This window comes from Carassius gibelio, chromosome B22, assembly GCF_023724105.1.
Source record: "Carassius gibelio isolate Cgi1373 ecotype wild population from Czech Republic chromosome B22, carGib1.2-hapl.c, whole genome shotgun sequence".
In the NCBI taxonomy this organism is placed as follows: domain Eukaryota; kingdom Metazoa; phylum Chordata; class Actinopteri; order Cypriniformes; family Cyprinidae; genus Carassius; species Carassius gibelio.
In genome coordinates, this window is record NC_068417.1 from 8,334,259 (window position 1) to 8,351,267 (window position 17,009).

The following is a 17,009-nucleotide window of genomic DNA, read 5'->3' on the forward strand; positions in this document are numbered from 1 at the left end:
ATTTCCAATGTTTTTCTGTTTGTAAAACGAATTACATAGTAAAAAACCTATTGAAAGTAGCATTTTCCATCTGTAAATTGTTGGTGTCCTCCTTTTAAATTAACTATGTCCACAGTAACCATTGGGTTTCTCCCACCATGCATTGCCATATGCTCAATATTATATAATTGTTCCTGTGTTTAACTTGACGTTGCTCTTGTGTTTCAGCGTCTGACCAAACACACCAAGTTTGTGCGCGACATGATCCGCGAGGTGTGTGGTTTCGCACCGTACGAGAGGCGCGCTATGGAGCTGCTCAAGGTGTCCAAGGACAAGCGTGCTCTGAAGTTCATCAAGAAAAGGGTACGCCTTCAATCGGTCAAGCTTACCTAGTTTGGTGTTGACTTTGAGAACTGCTTGTAAATTCCTCTATGTTATATTACGACCAAATATTGACTTTTGTCAACCTGTTTTCTTTCAGTCAACACAGTTTGTTTGTTCTTAGGGACTGGTTGTTTGTAGACCTCGATGAGTGGACTCAAATTTTGAGTGAATATTCCCTAAATTATCCACACGTGATGCTGTTATTTCCCCGTCGCTTATTATCTTAGATCCATGGAAGCCCGTTTCCACCACTGAAAAAAAAAACTATCATGCAATTCTGACTTTATTATTTTTTATCAGAATTGTTCACAGTTCTGACTTTATAACACGCAATTGAAAAAGTGAGTTCTGATTCTATACATCGCATTTCTGACTTTATAACTTGCAAGAAAAGTCAGAATTGTGAGTTAAAAAGTTAACCTTTTCATTTATATATACTTTTTCAGTGGTAGAAATGGGTTTTGATACAGCTCGGTGCAGCCTTCGTTCAAAAAAAGATAATAGTAAAGTTGGCAAAAATGCTGTAATGTAGCATAAGAAATTGATTAGCAATTAGCAAAAGGTTTTTATTTGGTGTAACAAAGGGGGGTCCATTCAATTCAAGTTTATTTGTATAGCGCTTTTTAAATTTTTTTTATCTCATATAAAGTTAATTGTAACACATTCATGTAGTTTCATTTATTTACTTAAGGTGTAATTTAGTGTATTTAATTAAATGAAAATTAGATATTTTGGCTGATTTAACAACTTTAAAATATATTTTAGATTTGGTTTCAGTTGCACAAGTGTTTTTCTTTCTTTCTTTTTCTGAATTAACCATTTTTGATCACTATAATAATACAACATCTGACGTTGTTTACGTGATGAAGCTACTAAGTGATATTTTAACAGCATGCAAAAGTGCTGTTGTAGAGGCAGGTTTGATTCTGGTGATCCTCACGTTATCCTCATGATCTGATTGTGTGTGTGTGTAGGTGGGAACTCACATCCGCGCCAAGAGAAAGAGAGAAGAGCTCAGCAACATTCTGGCCGCGATGAGGAAAGCTGCTGCCAAGAAGGAGTAGCCTGTGTAATGACAAATAAATGTTTGTGTAAAAACCAGCTTCTGACTCTTGAGCTTCATTCAAACCTGAGTAGATGATGTGTGCAGGAAGGCACTGTGGTGTGGATGTGTGTAGATATGATCATCTGTGCAGAAGATGAACCCAAGCGGCCGGTATTATACACTGAAATACATGATGAAATCTCAACTAAGTACTGTTTGAAATGCTGGTTTTAACACTGTCAAACTCGTGTTTCAATCAAACGAGTCAAAAAGATGTTAAATGTAGCTCAATACACCTGCTTCTGGGTGTTTTATAGATGATTTTTGCAGAATGTGATCTTGAGAAGTCTTTATAGAGAAAATCATCTGTTCAAATTAATTCTTAGCAACGCATATTACTAATCAAAAATTAAGGTTAGATATATTTATGGTAGGAAATCAAAAAAATCTTAATTGAACATGATTACTTTAATATCCTAATGATTTTTGGCATAAAACAAAAATCAATAAATTTGACCCATGCCATGGTTTTTTTTGGCTATTGCTACAAATATACCCCAGAGACTCTAGACTGTTTTTGTGCTCCAGGGACACAAATGTTTAGTAATGTTTATATACCATTTTTTAATCAATTCCAACCTGTTCTTGCCATGAAAATAGACCTTTTTTATTTTATCCAATGATTTTATTCAGATCATATATATTCCTGCTGAGTAAACACCAACTCAAGATGTTCCATTATATATATATATATATATATATATACAGTAAATGATTTGAGAGAATACAATTAAAGCAGTTATGTATAAATATGCCACTGGACATGAAATGAAACATGATGTGAATATGAAATCTTCACTAGAGGCTTCAATCTCTGGATCAAAATAATTACTTACTACCCCTCAAGCCATCCTATAGGTGTATATGACTTTCTTCTTTTAGACGAATACAGTCAAAGTCATAATGGCAATGAATGGGGGCCGAGATTTTGAAGCTCAAGAAAGTGCAAGAAAGTCGCGACTCGGTTGATTCAGATCGGCACTTCGGAGCCTGTTCGCGACTCGGTTGATTCAGATCGGCACTTCGGAGCCTGTTCGCGACTCGGTTGATTCAGATCGGCACTTCGGAGAATGTTCGCGACTCGGTTGATTCAGATCGGCACTTCGGAGCATGTTCGCGACTCGGTTGATTCAGATCGGCACTTCGGAGCCTGTTCGCGACTCGGTTGATTCAGATCGGCACTTCGGAGCCTGTTCGCGACTCGGTTGATTCAGATCGGCACTTCGGAGCCTGTTCGCGACTCGGTTGATTCAGATCGGCACTTCGGAGCCTGTTCGCGACTCGGTTGATTCAGATCGGCACTTCGGAGCCTGTTCGCGACTCGGTTGATTCAGATCGGCACCTCGGAGCCTGTTCGCGACTCGGTTGATTCAGATCGGCACCTCGGAGCCTGTTCGCGACTCGGTTGATTCAGATCGGCACTTCGGAGCCTGTTCGCGACTCGGTTGATTCAGATCGGCACTTCGGAGCCTGTTCGCGACTCGGTTGATTCAGATCGGCACTTCGGAGCCTGTTCGCGACTCGGTTGATTCAGATCGGCACCTCGGAGCATGTTCGCGACTCGGTTGATTCAGATCGGCACTTCGGAGCATGTTCGCGACTCGGTTGATTTAGATCGGGACTTTGGAGCATGTTTGAGATTTTTTTAAATTCAAATCTGGACATCGAAGCAAGAAGTGTTTGTTAAACAGGTGATGAATATTTGGACTTGAGGCTTTTTTTTTTTTACCTGTCGATTCAGTATGTACATGGACCCACACACAAAGGTGGATACACTCTAGCAGCCTTTCTCAAACTTTTTTTCAGTAAGGGCACCTTTCAAAGTTCATAAAATCTCAAGGCACCCCAGTGTAAAATATAATTTTAAAACACTGCATTACCCAAATGTAAATGCAAATGTCCTGTTTAATTAGACAGGACAAGTAATTTTGAATTATTACTGAAATACAACATTTTTGTTTCAAACAGTTCATTGAACAATAATACATGAAGTACCTGGAGCTGACAATGAAGTAAATGTATAATAATTTAGCACTGTAACGCGCGTGTGAGGGGCGGAGACGCGCCGCGGAGCGTCAGACGCGAGTGAGGACCAAACACAGCAGAACGGTAGGAAACTTCACTCCTCTTATTATTTCTCTTTTACTATAGCGATTTATTTTTAGATACTTGATCTGAGTCTTTTGTAGAGTTATTAGAGAGAGTTATTTTTTACATTCTTTGGTCGAAGTTTTCAGATTGCAACTCAGTTGATTCAGATCGGCACTTCGGAGCCTGTTCGCGACTCGGTTGATTCAGATCGGCACTTCGGAGCCTGTTCGCGACTCGGTTGATTCAGATCGGCACTTCGGAGCCTGTTCGCGACTCGGTTGATTTCAGATCGGGACTTCGGAGCCTGTTCGCGACTCGGTTGATTCAGATCGGCACTTCGGAGCCTGTTCGCGACTCGGTTGATTCAGATCGGCACTTTGGAGCATGTTCGCGACTCTGTTGATTCAGATAGGCACTTCGGAGCCTGTTCGCGACTCGGTTGATTCAGATTGGCACTTCGGAGCCTGTTCGCGACTCGGTTGATTCAGATCAGCACTTCGGAGCATGTTCGCGACTCGGTTGATTCAGATCGGCACTTCGGAGCCTGTTCGCGACTCGGTTGATTCAGATCGGCACTTCGGAGCATGTTCGCGACTCTGTTGATTCAGATAGGCACTTCGGAGCCTGTTCGCGACTCGGTTGATTCAGATCGGCACTTCGGAGCCTGTTCGCGACTCGGTTGATTCAGATCGGGACTTCGGAGCCTGTTCGCGACTCGGTTGATTCAGATTGGCACTTCGGAGCATGTTCGCGACTCGGTTGATTTCAGATCGGGACTTCGGAGTTGCGATCTGAAAACTTCGACCAAAGAATGTAAAAAAATAACTCTATTTCTCTAATAACTCTACAAAAGACTCAGATCACGTATCTAAATATAAATCGCTATAGTAAAGGAGAAATAATAAGAGGAGTGAAGTTTCCTACTGCTCTGCTGTGTTTGGTCCTCACACGTGTCTGACGCTCTGCGGCGCGTCTCCGCCCCTCACACGTGCGTTTACAGCGCTAAATTAATCATCTTTGCTAATTATTATACATTTACTTCATTGTCAGCTTCAGGTACTTCATTTATTATTGTTCAATGAACTGTTTGAAACAAAAATGTTGTATTTCAGTAATAATTCTAAATTACTGTCCTGTCTAATTAAACAGGACATTTGCATTTACATTTGGGTGATGCAGTGTTTTAAAATTATATTTTACACTGGGGTGCCTTGAGATTTTATGCACTTTGAAAGGTGCCCTGACTGAAACAACGTTTGAGAAAGGCTGGTCTATGTACATACTGAATCGACAGGTAAAAAAAAAAGCCTCAAGTCCAAATATTCATCACCTGTTTGACAAACACTTCCTGCTTCGATGTCCAGATTTGAAGTGCCGATCTGAATCAATCGAGTCGCGAACAGGCTCCAAAGTGCAGCGCTAAATTAATCATCTTTGCTAAGTATTATACATTTACTTCATTGTCAGCTTCAGGTACTTCATTTATTATTGTTCAATTAACTGTTTGAAACAAAAATGTTGTATTTCAGTAATAATTCAAAATTCCTGTCTAATTAAACAGGACATTTGCATTTACATTTGGGTAATGCAGTGTTTTAAAATTATCCCAGCCGGCACATGACCGACCTTCAACGTTGAAATATGGTTGAAATAAGGTCAGTTGTGGTTTCAACGTTGAAACAACGTTGATTCAACGTTTAAAGCTGAATGGTTGAAAAACATCCAGCACATGACCAACTTTCAATGTTGAAATATGGTTGAAATAAGGTCAGTTGTGGTTTCAACGTTGAAACAACGTTGATTCAACGTTTAAAGCTGAATGGTTGAAAAACATCCAGCACATGACCAACTTTCAATGTTGAAATATGGTTGAAATAAGGTCAGTTGTGGTTTCAACGTTGAAACAACGTTGATTCAACGTTTAAAGATGAACTGTTGAAAAACTTCCAGCACATGACCAACTTTCAACATTGAAATATGGCTGAAATAAGGTCAGTTGTTTTAATGAAACAACGTTAAAAATGTTTAATGCTAAATAGTAGTTAAAGGTTAACAAGCTTTTAAATTATTTATATTAAATTATTTAAATTAATTAATTATTTTAATAGCATTTTAAAATATTTTAGTCATGATACCTATTCTAAAATCTAAAGGTATATGTTAAATATTATCATCATTAACAACAATAAAACTATATACATTTCGCTGCTTTATCACACTGAAACAACTCCCATTGGTAGTTGTATTTTATTACTTCTATCATGATTGGTTAATCTGGCTGTCATTCAGGAAACTGGACAATGAATCGGTTCGCGCCTTTCTACATTTAAAAATATGACCGTTATTGTCGTCTTTCTGTGAGTGAGGCGGCTAACTGTGAGCTGCTGCTCGTTATAACTGACTGCTCTATCGGTCCCGAATTATTTCATATTTGCCTGTACATTTTTTATTTATTTTGAGCGAATTTGAGTCGTGACATGTCAATGGAGAACAAAAACTGTGAACACAAGAAGGGTCAGGTGTTCTGCGAGGTCCTGAAAACATCCTGTCAAAATGAGGTAAGAAAATCGCTAACGTTATCTTTATTATCTTTTGAAAATAGTAAAGTATTACCAGAGTTTACAAATGGGTAGTTTAAAGGACATGTAATCTGCAGATGAATAAATACCCGTGTGTCTATTTTTGCATTGCTTTATCACAGCTGATCAAGTTAGGTGCTCACCTAATGTGTTGCTGCTAAGAGAGATTTAGAGATGGTTTAGAGATTTTCCCATATTTTCCTGATATGTATCCCATGCATTAGGTGTGTTATATATGTTTGTATGCTTATAATAGTTTCAAAGTGTTTTCTGAAACATATAAGTGCAAATGTCTGTATTTAAATAATATAATTTTAATGAATTAATGAAAATGAATAAATAAATAAAAGGATTGTTTAAAGCCATGGTTCTCAAAGTGTCAGGCCCCCTCTAGTTGTTATGCAGGTGAATAACTAAATCAAACTAATTAATGTTCATATATTTTAACTTAATCTTTGAGTAAGTTTTTTTTTTTGCACATTTAAGTATGTTAGAGTTAAAGTACAGTACAGTTTTGTAACTTTTGTTACATAATTACATTTAAAATTACATTTTAATTTAAACTTTTTTTTATTTACCTGTGTATGTAAGCACAGTTGTAGTGTTAATGTTCAAACATGGTAAAGTGTCTGACAACAATAAATATTCTTATTAGAATAAAACTGCCTCATTTTTTAACTGTAGACCTGTAGCTGAATAGTTTGGTCTACTACGCTGCTGAAATGTAATGTTGGTCATTATGGTGCAACTTAATATTTAATAACAAATATTTTCTGAAGTGGTACTTGGTATAAAAAGTTTGAGAACCAGTGGTTTAAAGAAATGGTATAATATGAAATCCTGCTTTTAAAGAACTTTTCAGTAAACCATTTCTTCTTTCCCCTTGTAGAGTCATCAAGGATCCAGCTTGTTCTTGAAACATTGGTAAGAAATTGTTCATCTGCTACATTGCACTGTCACTTCTGCTAGAGATGCTTTGACCTTTTGTGATAGGTTTTGATTGTACTTAGTTTATTAAAAATTTACTGAATTAGATTTTATTTGTTTTACTACACTGTATTACTAGTGTTTTGATTAAAACAGTGTAACTGGGGGCTCTGAAAACACTGCTTGTGAATAATTTGTTAATATTGTAAATTTTCATCTGAATACATTAAATAAGTGTTTAATGAATAGTGTTGTCCACTTTGTTTCCAACCTCACTGTTACTGAACTGTAAAGTGAAAATATTGTGTGATTTATTTTGCATTCAGTTTTCAGTTAAATATATTTCACAATATCAAAGTTATTGTGAAACATTGTGAACATACCTAAACTCACTGGTTAAATCTTATGTTCCCTCCAGAAGTTTGTCCTCTGCAAGTGAACGACGCCTTGTGGTGCCATCCCAAAGAGGTTCAAAATCACTCTCACTGACCTTTTCCTGGACTGTGTCCAGCTGCTGGAATCACCTCCCAATCTCAATCCGAACTGCTGAGTCTTTACTCATTTTCAAGAAACATTTTAAGACTCATCTTTTTCACCGGAACTTAACCAACTAATGCTAGCACTTTTCCTTCTTTTCTTGTCTTTCATATTAAAAAAAAAAAAAAAAAAAAACTGGATATGCATTCTGTACTAGACTAACTGAGACTTGTCATGGCACTTGTATACTGTTGTTGTTCGCTTGTACACCTGACTGCTTCTGTTGTTCTTATTTGTAAGTGGCTTTGGATAAAAGCGTCTGTTAAATGATTAAATGTAAATGTTTATACAGGACGGTACAGAAAGTGCACAAGTGGGAGAGAGTGGAGGGGACGGCGTCAGAAAGGACCTAGCGCTGGGACACTTTCAAGGATCACCCGAAGCACAACCACACTGTATACACTAAGGCTGCTGGTTCTAACATTTTAGAGTGCCCTGTGGTAGAAATCTCATTCTGCATTCCCCACGGTAAAGAAGACACAGTCCGGGGGGGTTCCCATTAGAAATCAACTGGTTGAAGGTTCCCTGCTCGTACTGTGCAACACATTTTAATGGCACAAATGTGCACAACTTGAAATGAGACACATTACTAAAACATGTTTTTGACAGAAACTGTAGTTTTCCACCCAAATAAAAGATCCACTGGTTTCAGTCATAAAGGTACAAGGGTTTGTCTTGTAAGTGCTGAAAAAAATATGCATTTTTGTGCCGAATTATTTTACAAAAACCTTTAAATATTATTGTATTTGGATTGTTCTACTACCTGTTTTTAGCATTACCTCCATGCATACTCTGCATAATAAAGTGTGGGATTATTTTCATCTGTTTTATACAGTATGTTTCCAAAATTAAACTGCTGTTTGACAATTTTGAGCATGTGGTCGTTTATTGAAGTTGTTTGTAAAGCCATTGCTGCCAGTCATTAGATTTTTAGCCTTGCATGTACATTGTTGACCTAAATGCCAACTAGGATCTAGGTGTATTTACACACGGTGCAAGGTACGACGGGGAAACAACGTCGTGTTATCAACGCTGATTAACTTTTCAAAATCAACACCTCATTCAGCTTTCATCCCAGGGCTGCAGCACGACCCTAATTCACCCATAATGCAGGTAAGACGGTGAAACAGCGTCGCGATTTCAACGGTGAATCCACGTCGTGATTTCAACGTTGATCCAATTTGCAAAATCGAAAGGTTATTCAACGTTGATTCAACGTCGGGATTTCAACAGTGAATCAGCGTTGTGATTTCAACCGTACATCAACGTCACGATTTCAACGGTGAATCAACGTCGTGATTTCAACGTTGATCCAATTTGCAAAATCGAAAGGTTTTTCAACGTTGATTCAACCATGGTACCTGACGTTGTTTCAACGTTGAATCAACGTTGAAATGCCGGCTGGGATATTTTACACTGGGGTTCCTTGAGATTTTATGCACTTTGAAAAGTTTGAGAAAGGCTGGTCTAGAGTGTATCCACCTTTGGGGGTCCATGTACATATTGAATCGACAGTTAAAAAAAAAGTCTCAAGTCCAAATATTCATTTATCACCTGTTTGACAAACTCTTCCTGTTTCGATGTCCGGATTTGAATTAAAAAAATCTCAAACATGCTCCAAAGTTCCGATCTGAATCAACCGATCGCGAACATGCTCCGAAGTGCCGATCTGAATCAACCGAGTCGCGAACATGCTCCGAAGTGCCGATCTGAATCAACCGATCGCGAACATGCTCCGAAGTGCCGATCTGAATCAACCGATCGCGAACATGCTCCGAAGTGCCGATCTGAATCAACCGAGTCGCGAACATGCTCCGAAGTGCCGATCTGAATCAACCGAGTCGCGAACATTCTCCGAAGTGCCGATCTGAATCAACCGAGTCGCGAACAGGCTCCGAAGTGCCGATCTGAATCAACTGAGTTGCGATCTGAAAACTTCGACCAAAGAATGTAAAAAATAACTCTATTCACTCAGATCACGTATCTAAAAATAAATCGCTATAGTAAAAGAGAAATAATAAGAGGAGTGAAGTTTCCTACCGCTCTGCTGTGTTTGGTCCTCATGCGCGTCTGACGCTCCGCGGCGCGTCTTATGTATATGTTTCCCTGTAAAATAAAATATGATCTTATCTATGTCATATGTAAGATTTTACTTTGTATTTAAATTATATTTGATTTTAGCTATAACTCAAGTTAAAGATATAACTATATAGAAAAACTGCTTTGTTTCCTTTTGCATGATTTCTGAATGCTTGAGACTATAAAATAAATAAGTCATAATAAATTTATAGCCATAGGTAAATGTCGAGAGCTACAATTGTGATTTATAAATAATACAATTTATTCATTTAGTTTTTTATTTGATTAAATTTATTTTTTCACCCCTATAGTAGGTGTTTTTTCCATCATCATATTTGAGGAAGGGGGGCACAACAATACAATCCTGCTTATGGGAACCCTTAAGGTGTTGTCATCTATGTGTGCTCTACTGCACACACACACACACACACACACACACACACTGAAGCACGCGTGGTGTTTTCAGCTCTTCACATTGATACATGATGTATGCTACACATGTGCACATCAGCGCGCTATGAGAGGATTTCACCATTTCATTTGATAAAACTATCTTCATTCATTCGTATTGGATACACAGACTGACAGAAACAGCAATGTCTATACGACAACCTGTCGAAATAAAATTTCAGTATAACTTGAAGAAACTCAAACAGAAATATAGTACTATTGCACAGTAGAGTATGCTATACTTCAAGTATTAGCATACTTGATATGCTATAATTCCTATTAGCTAATAATAATAGTTAATTAAAAAACACAGAAACTGGTTACAACCCACCAAAATAAAAGTTTGGTCTAACTCAAAGAAATTATGTAAGAAATTGCTTAGTAAAATATACTTAAAAGATATACTAAAACATTATTTTAAAGGAATATCACACAAGTTTTCATAGAAGTTTTAATTTAAGCTTGCCAAAACAATAACACCATATTTTTTAAAAAACAATTTCTAAAAGTACATTTGTATTTGTGCCTATGATGTTTATTTATTTATTATTATTGTCAGCTAATAAAACCTATGGTTCAGGGATCATATTAATATAACATCTAAGGCTAAATGTAGCTCTTGACTGGTTGAGTTAGATGATGATTAACACTAAACTGTAGAAAATCAGTTGAGTCTCCCCAGCTGGAAATGTCATTGGCTGTTAAAGTCTTGTGTTTCTTTGACATAATGATAACACTGAACTTTTTATAATGCTCTTAATTACATGTCGATGCATACTGTATGCATTAGTGAGTGTGGTGGTGCTTATGGGGTATGGTCACTTGTTCCTTATATAAACTGTTTCAAATGCAAGACATTGTTTGCATGAGATTAAGTTTGTAAATGATAGCCTGTGTCCTTTTGTAGTGTGCACATATATTTATCATCAAACTGTGATAACCGTGACAAAATTCAGTATATACAGTATACGTCTGCCATATGTTGCCACCCGTCAAAAATTCCTGCCCCCTTCTCGCCACCCCATCAATATTTTTCTAGATCCGCCCCTGCGTGAGCCCTCTCTGCTGTGATTGGTCAGAGAGCACAGTCCTTTGTAATTGGTCCAGAGCTGTAGAGAGATCTCTCTAGGTAACAGAATAAGATTCATATTCCTGACGACTCGTTTCGGCGTTTGCGAGCCGACTCTTTTTCTGTCGTACAGATAGTGTATGTTCACATAACGCTACATGACACACTGCATGAAAGGTAATAGTCGAAAAGGCATGATAGACGCACTTTAAGAAACAAAACTAAAGTCCTTGTGGATGACGTTGTCCACCTCCACCATGAGGATGCCAGAGGGAGGAAGAGCCTTGTGCACCTTCTCCTCCATTGGCTCCGAGTCCTGGAGCGATCGCTTCTGCTTCATCCACACAGCTTTCGGATGCTCGCCCTCCTCCTCCTCCAGCTCCACTTCCAGCTGCTTATTAATGCGGATTCTGGGAAACCACGGACAAAAAGATCAGAAAACGTCCCTGAAACATGCATTCATCTCAATCAGTCTACAAAGAAGCAAAAGATGTGCTTATATTTATTTAATAATGAAAAAAAATTAATAAAAAAAAACTAAATTCCCTCTGAAGGTTTATGATGGAACATGGAATTTAAATGATAGATATACATTTAAATGTAAATACACTTTTAATTTAAAATTTAAATTAAATTGACATTTAAATATAATTTTAAATGTAAGTTTGAATGTAAATAGACTTAATTTACAATTTAAAAAAATTTAAAAACACACCTACACCTACACACACACACACACATATTTATACTTACATGCTTCATTATTATGCAAATGTATGTGCATCCAATAAAATAAAAGGCACTAGAGTTTAATATAAACAAAACAGAGATATGAATCTCTATCAGTTGATGGTTGTTCTTGCATGGTAGACCGAGTTAAACCATATTTCTAATCAAAAATTTCTAATCAAATTTCTCTTTATTTATTCCTTCTCTTTCTGTCCAAAACCTGGTATTACGAGCTCTTCTTGTGTCTGTTTTCCTGTTTAAGAAGAATCGCTTCATGTATCCCTCAACTGTAAGTGGCTTTGGATAAAAGCGTCTGCTAAATTGACTAAATGTAATGTAAAAATCTCCAAAGTCCCTATCTGAATCAACCGATCGCGAACAGGCTCCGAAGTGCCGATCTGAATCAACCGATCGCGAACAGGCTCCGAAGTGCCGATCTGAATCATCCGATCGCGAACAGGCTCCGAAGTGCCGATCTGAATCATCCGATCGCGAACATGCTCCGAAGTGCCTATCTGAATCAACCGAATCGCGAAAACATGCTCCGAAGTGCCGATCTGAATCAACCGAGTCGCGAACATGCTCCGAAGTGCCGATCTGAATCAACCAAATCGCGAAAACATGCTCCGAAGTGCCGATCTGAATCAACCAAATCGCGAAAACATGCTCCGAAGTGCCGATCTGAATCAACCGAGTCGCGAACATGCTCCGAAGTGCCGATCTGAATCAACCGAGCCGCGAACATGCTCCGAAGTGCCGATCTGAATCAACCGAGCCGCGAACATGCTCCGAAGTGCCGATCTGAATCAACCGAATCGCGAAAACATGCTCCGAAGTAGAGCTGAAGATCTTTGCCTGAACCCGACGGGACCCGTCGGGACCCGACGGGTTCGGTCGGGTTCGGGCTTAATTTCTATCATCTTACGCGGGCTCGGGCCGGGCTCAGGCTTGCACTCCGTTTGCGAGGTAAACGAGCGGTCATGTGATGTGTTTCGATTAGTGCGAGAAAGATGCGAAAATGAATGCTGAGCAGGTGTAACGGAGGCTTGCCTCTGGTGATTACGTTTTGGTTGCACCAGCAACTAAAGCAAACTCTGAGCGAGGTGTGGAAAAGTTTTGACCATGCTTATAATGAGAATAATGAGTGAATAATGACGCACCATCAGTGAGCGCAGGAGCGCGCTGAAGACATCTACAGTGGATTCAATCATTTTCCTCCACAAAAACATGTAGACCTAGCCTAATATCTGTGAGTAAAGGTTTTTCAAATGATAACTAAATATTCATTGAGTCTTAAATGCATAATGTTGACAGAGTATTTACGCTAATGTTGGCATTATTCTTTTATAAAATAAAGCAAATCCGGCGGAGCCTTTATCTTAATTTCGTTATTGCCAAATACCCATTTTAATTTAAATTTTATCTTAATTTTTTTTTTTTTAATGACTCGTTTTTATTGGTGCGTTGGTCTATTTATAGGTTAAATGAGCCCATATGTCTAGAATGCTGAGATGTTACGATGTTACAGAGGACTTATTTTATTTCTTTATTCCAACTTCCAAGTGGTCTAGTCTACGTTAGTTATGAGTAAATTATGTTAAAACATGAATAAATTACTCATTGTTGACAAAAGGCAAAAGAGCTGTGTGCGTGCGCACATTTGAATAATTTCGGGCTGTAAACGGGTTCGGGCTTTAAAAAAGCTGTCAATCAAAATGTACTTGTCGGGCTCGGGCCGAAACCTGTCGTGCTCGGATCCTGTCGGGCCTAACTTTTAAGGCCCGATTACAGCTCTACTCCGAAGTGCCGATCTGAATCAACCGAGTCGCGAACAGGCTCCGAAGTGCCGATCTGAATCAACCGAGTCGCGAACATTCTCCGAAGTGCCGATCTGAATCAACCGATTCGCGAACAGGCTCCGAAGTGCCGATCTGAATCAACCGATTCGCGAACAGGCTCCGAAGTGCCTATCTGAATCAACCGAGTCGCGAACAGGCTCCGAAGTGCCGATCTGAATCAACAGAGTTGCGATCTGAAAACTTCGACCAAAGAATGTAAAAAAAAACTATATTTATCTAACTCTACAACTCTTCAAAAGACTCAGATCACGTATCTAAAAATAAATCGCTATAGTAAAAGAGAAATAATAAGAGGAGTGAAGTTTCCTACCGTTCTGCTGTGTTTGGTCCTCACGCGCGTCTGACGCTCCGCGGCGCGTCTCCGCCCCTCACACGCGCGTTACAGTGCTAAATTAATCATCTTTGCTAATTATTATACATTTACTTCATTGTCAGCTTCAGGTACTTCATTTATTATTGTTCAATGAACTGTTTGAAACGAAAATGTTGTATTTCAGTAATAATTCAAAATTACTTGTCCTGTCTAATTAAACAGGACATTTGCATTTACATTTGGGTAATGCAGTGTTTTAAAATTATATTTTACACTGGGGTGCCTTGAGATTTTATGAACTTTGAAAGTTGCCCTTACTGAAAAAAGTTTGAGAAAGGCTGGTCTATGGAACTATATCCTCTGACTGTTTCAGTGTCTCAGTATCTTCAGTGTCTGTTTTTTATGTATATGTTTCCCTGTAAAATAAAATATGATCTTATCTATGCGATATGTAAGATTTTACTTTGTATTTAAATTATATTTGATTTTAGCTATAACTCAAGTTAAAGATATAACTATATAGAAAAACTGCTTTGTTTCCTTTTGCATGATTTCTGAATGCTTGAGACTATAAAATAAATAAGAGTCATAATAAATTTATAGCCATAGGTAAATGTCGAGAGCTACAATTGTGATTTATAAATAATACAATTTATTCATTTAGTTTTTTATTTGATTAAATTTATTTTTTCACCCCTATAGTAGGTGTTTTTTCCATCATCATATTTGAGGAAGGGGGGCACAACAATACAATCCTGCTTATGGGAACCCTAAAGGTGTTGTCGTCTATGTGTGCTCTACTGCACACACACACACACACACACACACACAGACACATATACACACACTGAAGCACGCGTGGTGTTTTCAGCTCTTCACTATATTGACACATGATGTATGATACACATGTGCACATCAGTGCGCTATGAGAGGATTTCACCATTTCATTTGATAAAACTATCATTCATTCGTATTGGATACACAGACAGAAACGGCAATGTCTTTACGACAACCTGTCAAAAAAAAATTTCAGTATAACTTGAAGAAACTCAAACAGAAATATAGTACTATTGCACAGTAGAGTATGCTATACTTCAAGTATTAGCATACTTGATATGCTATACTTCCTATTAGCTAATAATAATAGTTAATTAAAAAACACAGAAACTCTGGTTACAACCCACCAAAATAAAAGTTTGGTCTAACTCAAAGAAACTATGTAAGAAATTGCTTAGTAAAATATACTTAAAAGATTATTACTTAAAACATTATTTTAAAGGAATATCACACAAGTTTTCATAGAAGTTTTAATTTAAGCTTGCCATAACAATAACACCATATTTTTTAAAAAACAATTTCTAAAAGTACATTTGTATTTGTGCCTATAATGCTTATTTATTTATTATTATTGTCAGCTAATAAAACCTATGGTTCAGGGATCATATTAATATAACATCTAAGGCTAAATGTAGCTCTTGACTGGTTGAGTTAGATGGTGATTAACACTAAACTGTAGAAAATCAGTTGAGTCTCCCCAGCTGGAAATGTCATTGGCTGTTAAAGTCTTGTGTTTCTTATAATAAATTGCCATATTGATAACACTGAATCTTTTATAATGCTCTTAATGACATGTGGATGCATACTGTATGCATTAGTGAGTGTGGTGGTGCTTATGGGGTATGGTCACTTGTTCCTTATATGAACTGTTTCAAATGCAAGACATTGATTGCATGAGATTAAGTTTGTAAATGGCAGCCTGTGTCCTTTTATAGTGTGCACATATATTTATCATCAAACTGTGATAACCGTGACAAAATTCAGTATATACAGTATACGTCTGCCATATGTTGCCACCCCTCAAAAATTCCTGCCCCCTTCTCGCGACCCCATCAATATTTTTCTAGATCCGCCCCTGCGTGAGCCCTCTCTGCTGTGATTGGTCAGAGAGCACAGTCCTTTGTGATTGGTCCAGAGCTGTAGAGAGATCTCTCTAGGTAACAGAATAAGATTCATATTCCTGACGACTCGTTTCGGCGTTTGCAAGCCGACTCTTTTTCTGTCGTACAGATAGTGTATGTTCACATAACGCTACATGGCACACTGCATGAAAGGTCATAGTCGAAAAGGCATAATAGGCGCACTTTAAGAAACAAAACTAAAGTCCTTGTGGATGACGTTGTCCACCTCCACCATGAGGATGCCGGAGGGAGGAAGAGCCTTGTGCACCTTCTCCTCCATTGGCTCCGAGTCCTGGAGCGATCGCTTCTGCTTCATCCACACAGCTTTCGGATGCTCGCCCTCCTCCTCCTCCAGCTCCACTTCCAGCTGCTTATTAATGCGGATTCTGGGAAACCAGGACAAAAAGATCAGAAAACGTCCCTGAAACATGCATTAATCTCAATCAGTCTACAAAGAAGCAAAAGAAGTGCTTATATATATTTAATAATGAAAACAAATTAATAAAAAAAACTAAATTCCCTCTGAAGGTTTATGATTGAACATGGAATTTAAATGATAGATATACATTTAAATGTTAATACACTTTTAATTTAAAATTTAAATTGAATTGAATTGAATGTAAATAGACTTAATTTACAATTTAAAAAAAAACTTTTTTAAATTTAAATCTAAATAAACGTTTAATTTAAACTTTTAATATCTTAAAAATATAATTTAATAAGCAAACATTTAATTTACATTAATTTTTAATAGTCAAATAAGTGTCAAATTATTAATACCTTCCAAAATAAAAGATTTTGTTTACATTGTGTGTGAATATATAAGTACACACGCACACATACACACAAACACACCTACACACACACACACACACACACACACATATTTATACTTACGTGCTTCATTATTATGCAAATGTATGTGCATCCAATAAAATAAAAGGCACTAG

At 37.7% G+C, this 17,009-nt stretch overlaps 1 protein-coding gene across 2 annotated transcripts in view; it reads left to right on the forward strand.

Moving 5' to 3' along the window:
- Positions 1-1,464, forward strand: part of LOC127987499 (60S ribosomal protein L36) — a 2,441-nt gene extending 977 nt beyond the window's left edge. For both annotated transcript variants that reach the window (XM_052589843.1, XM_052589844.1), the window contains exons 3-4: positions 208-342; positions 1,338-1,464. In XM_052589843.1, the coding sequence (XP_052445803.1) occupies positions 208-342; positions 1,338-1,427 (225 nt within the window). In that variant the 3' untranslated portion in view covers positions 1,428-1,464. The remainder of the gene's footprint in view (positions 1-207; positions 343-1,337) is intronic.
- Positions 1,465-17,009: the final 15,545 nt, after the last annotated feature.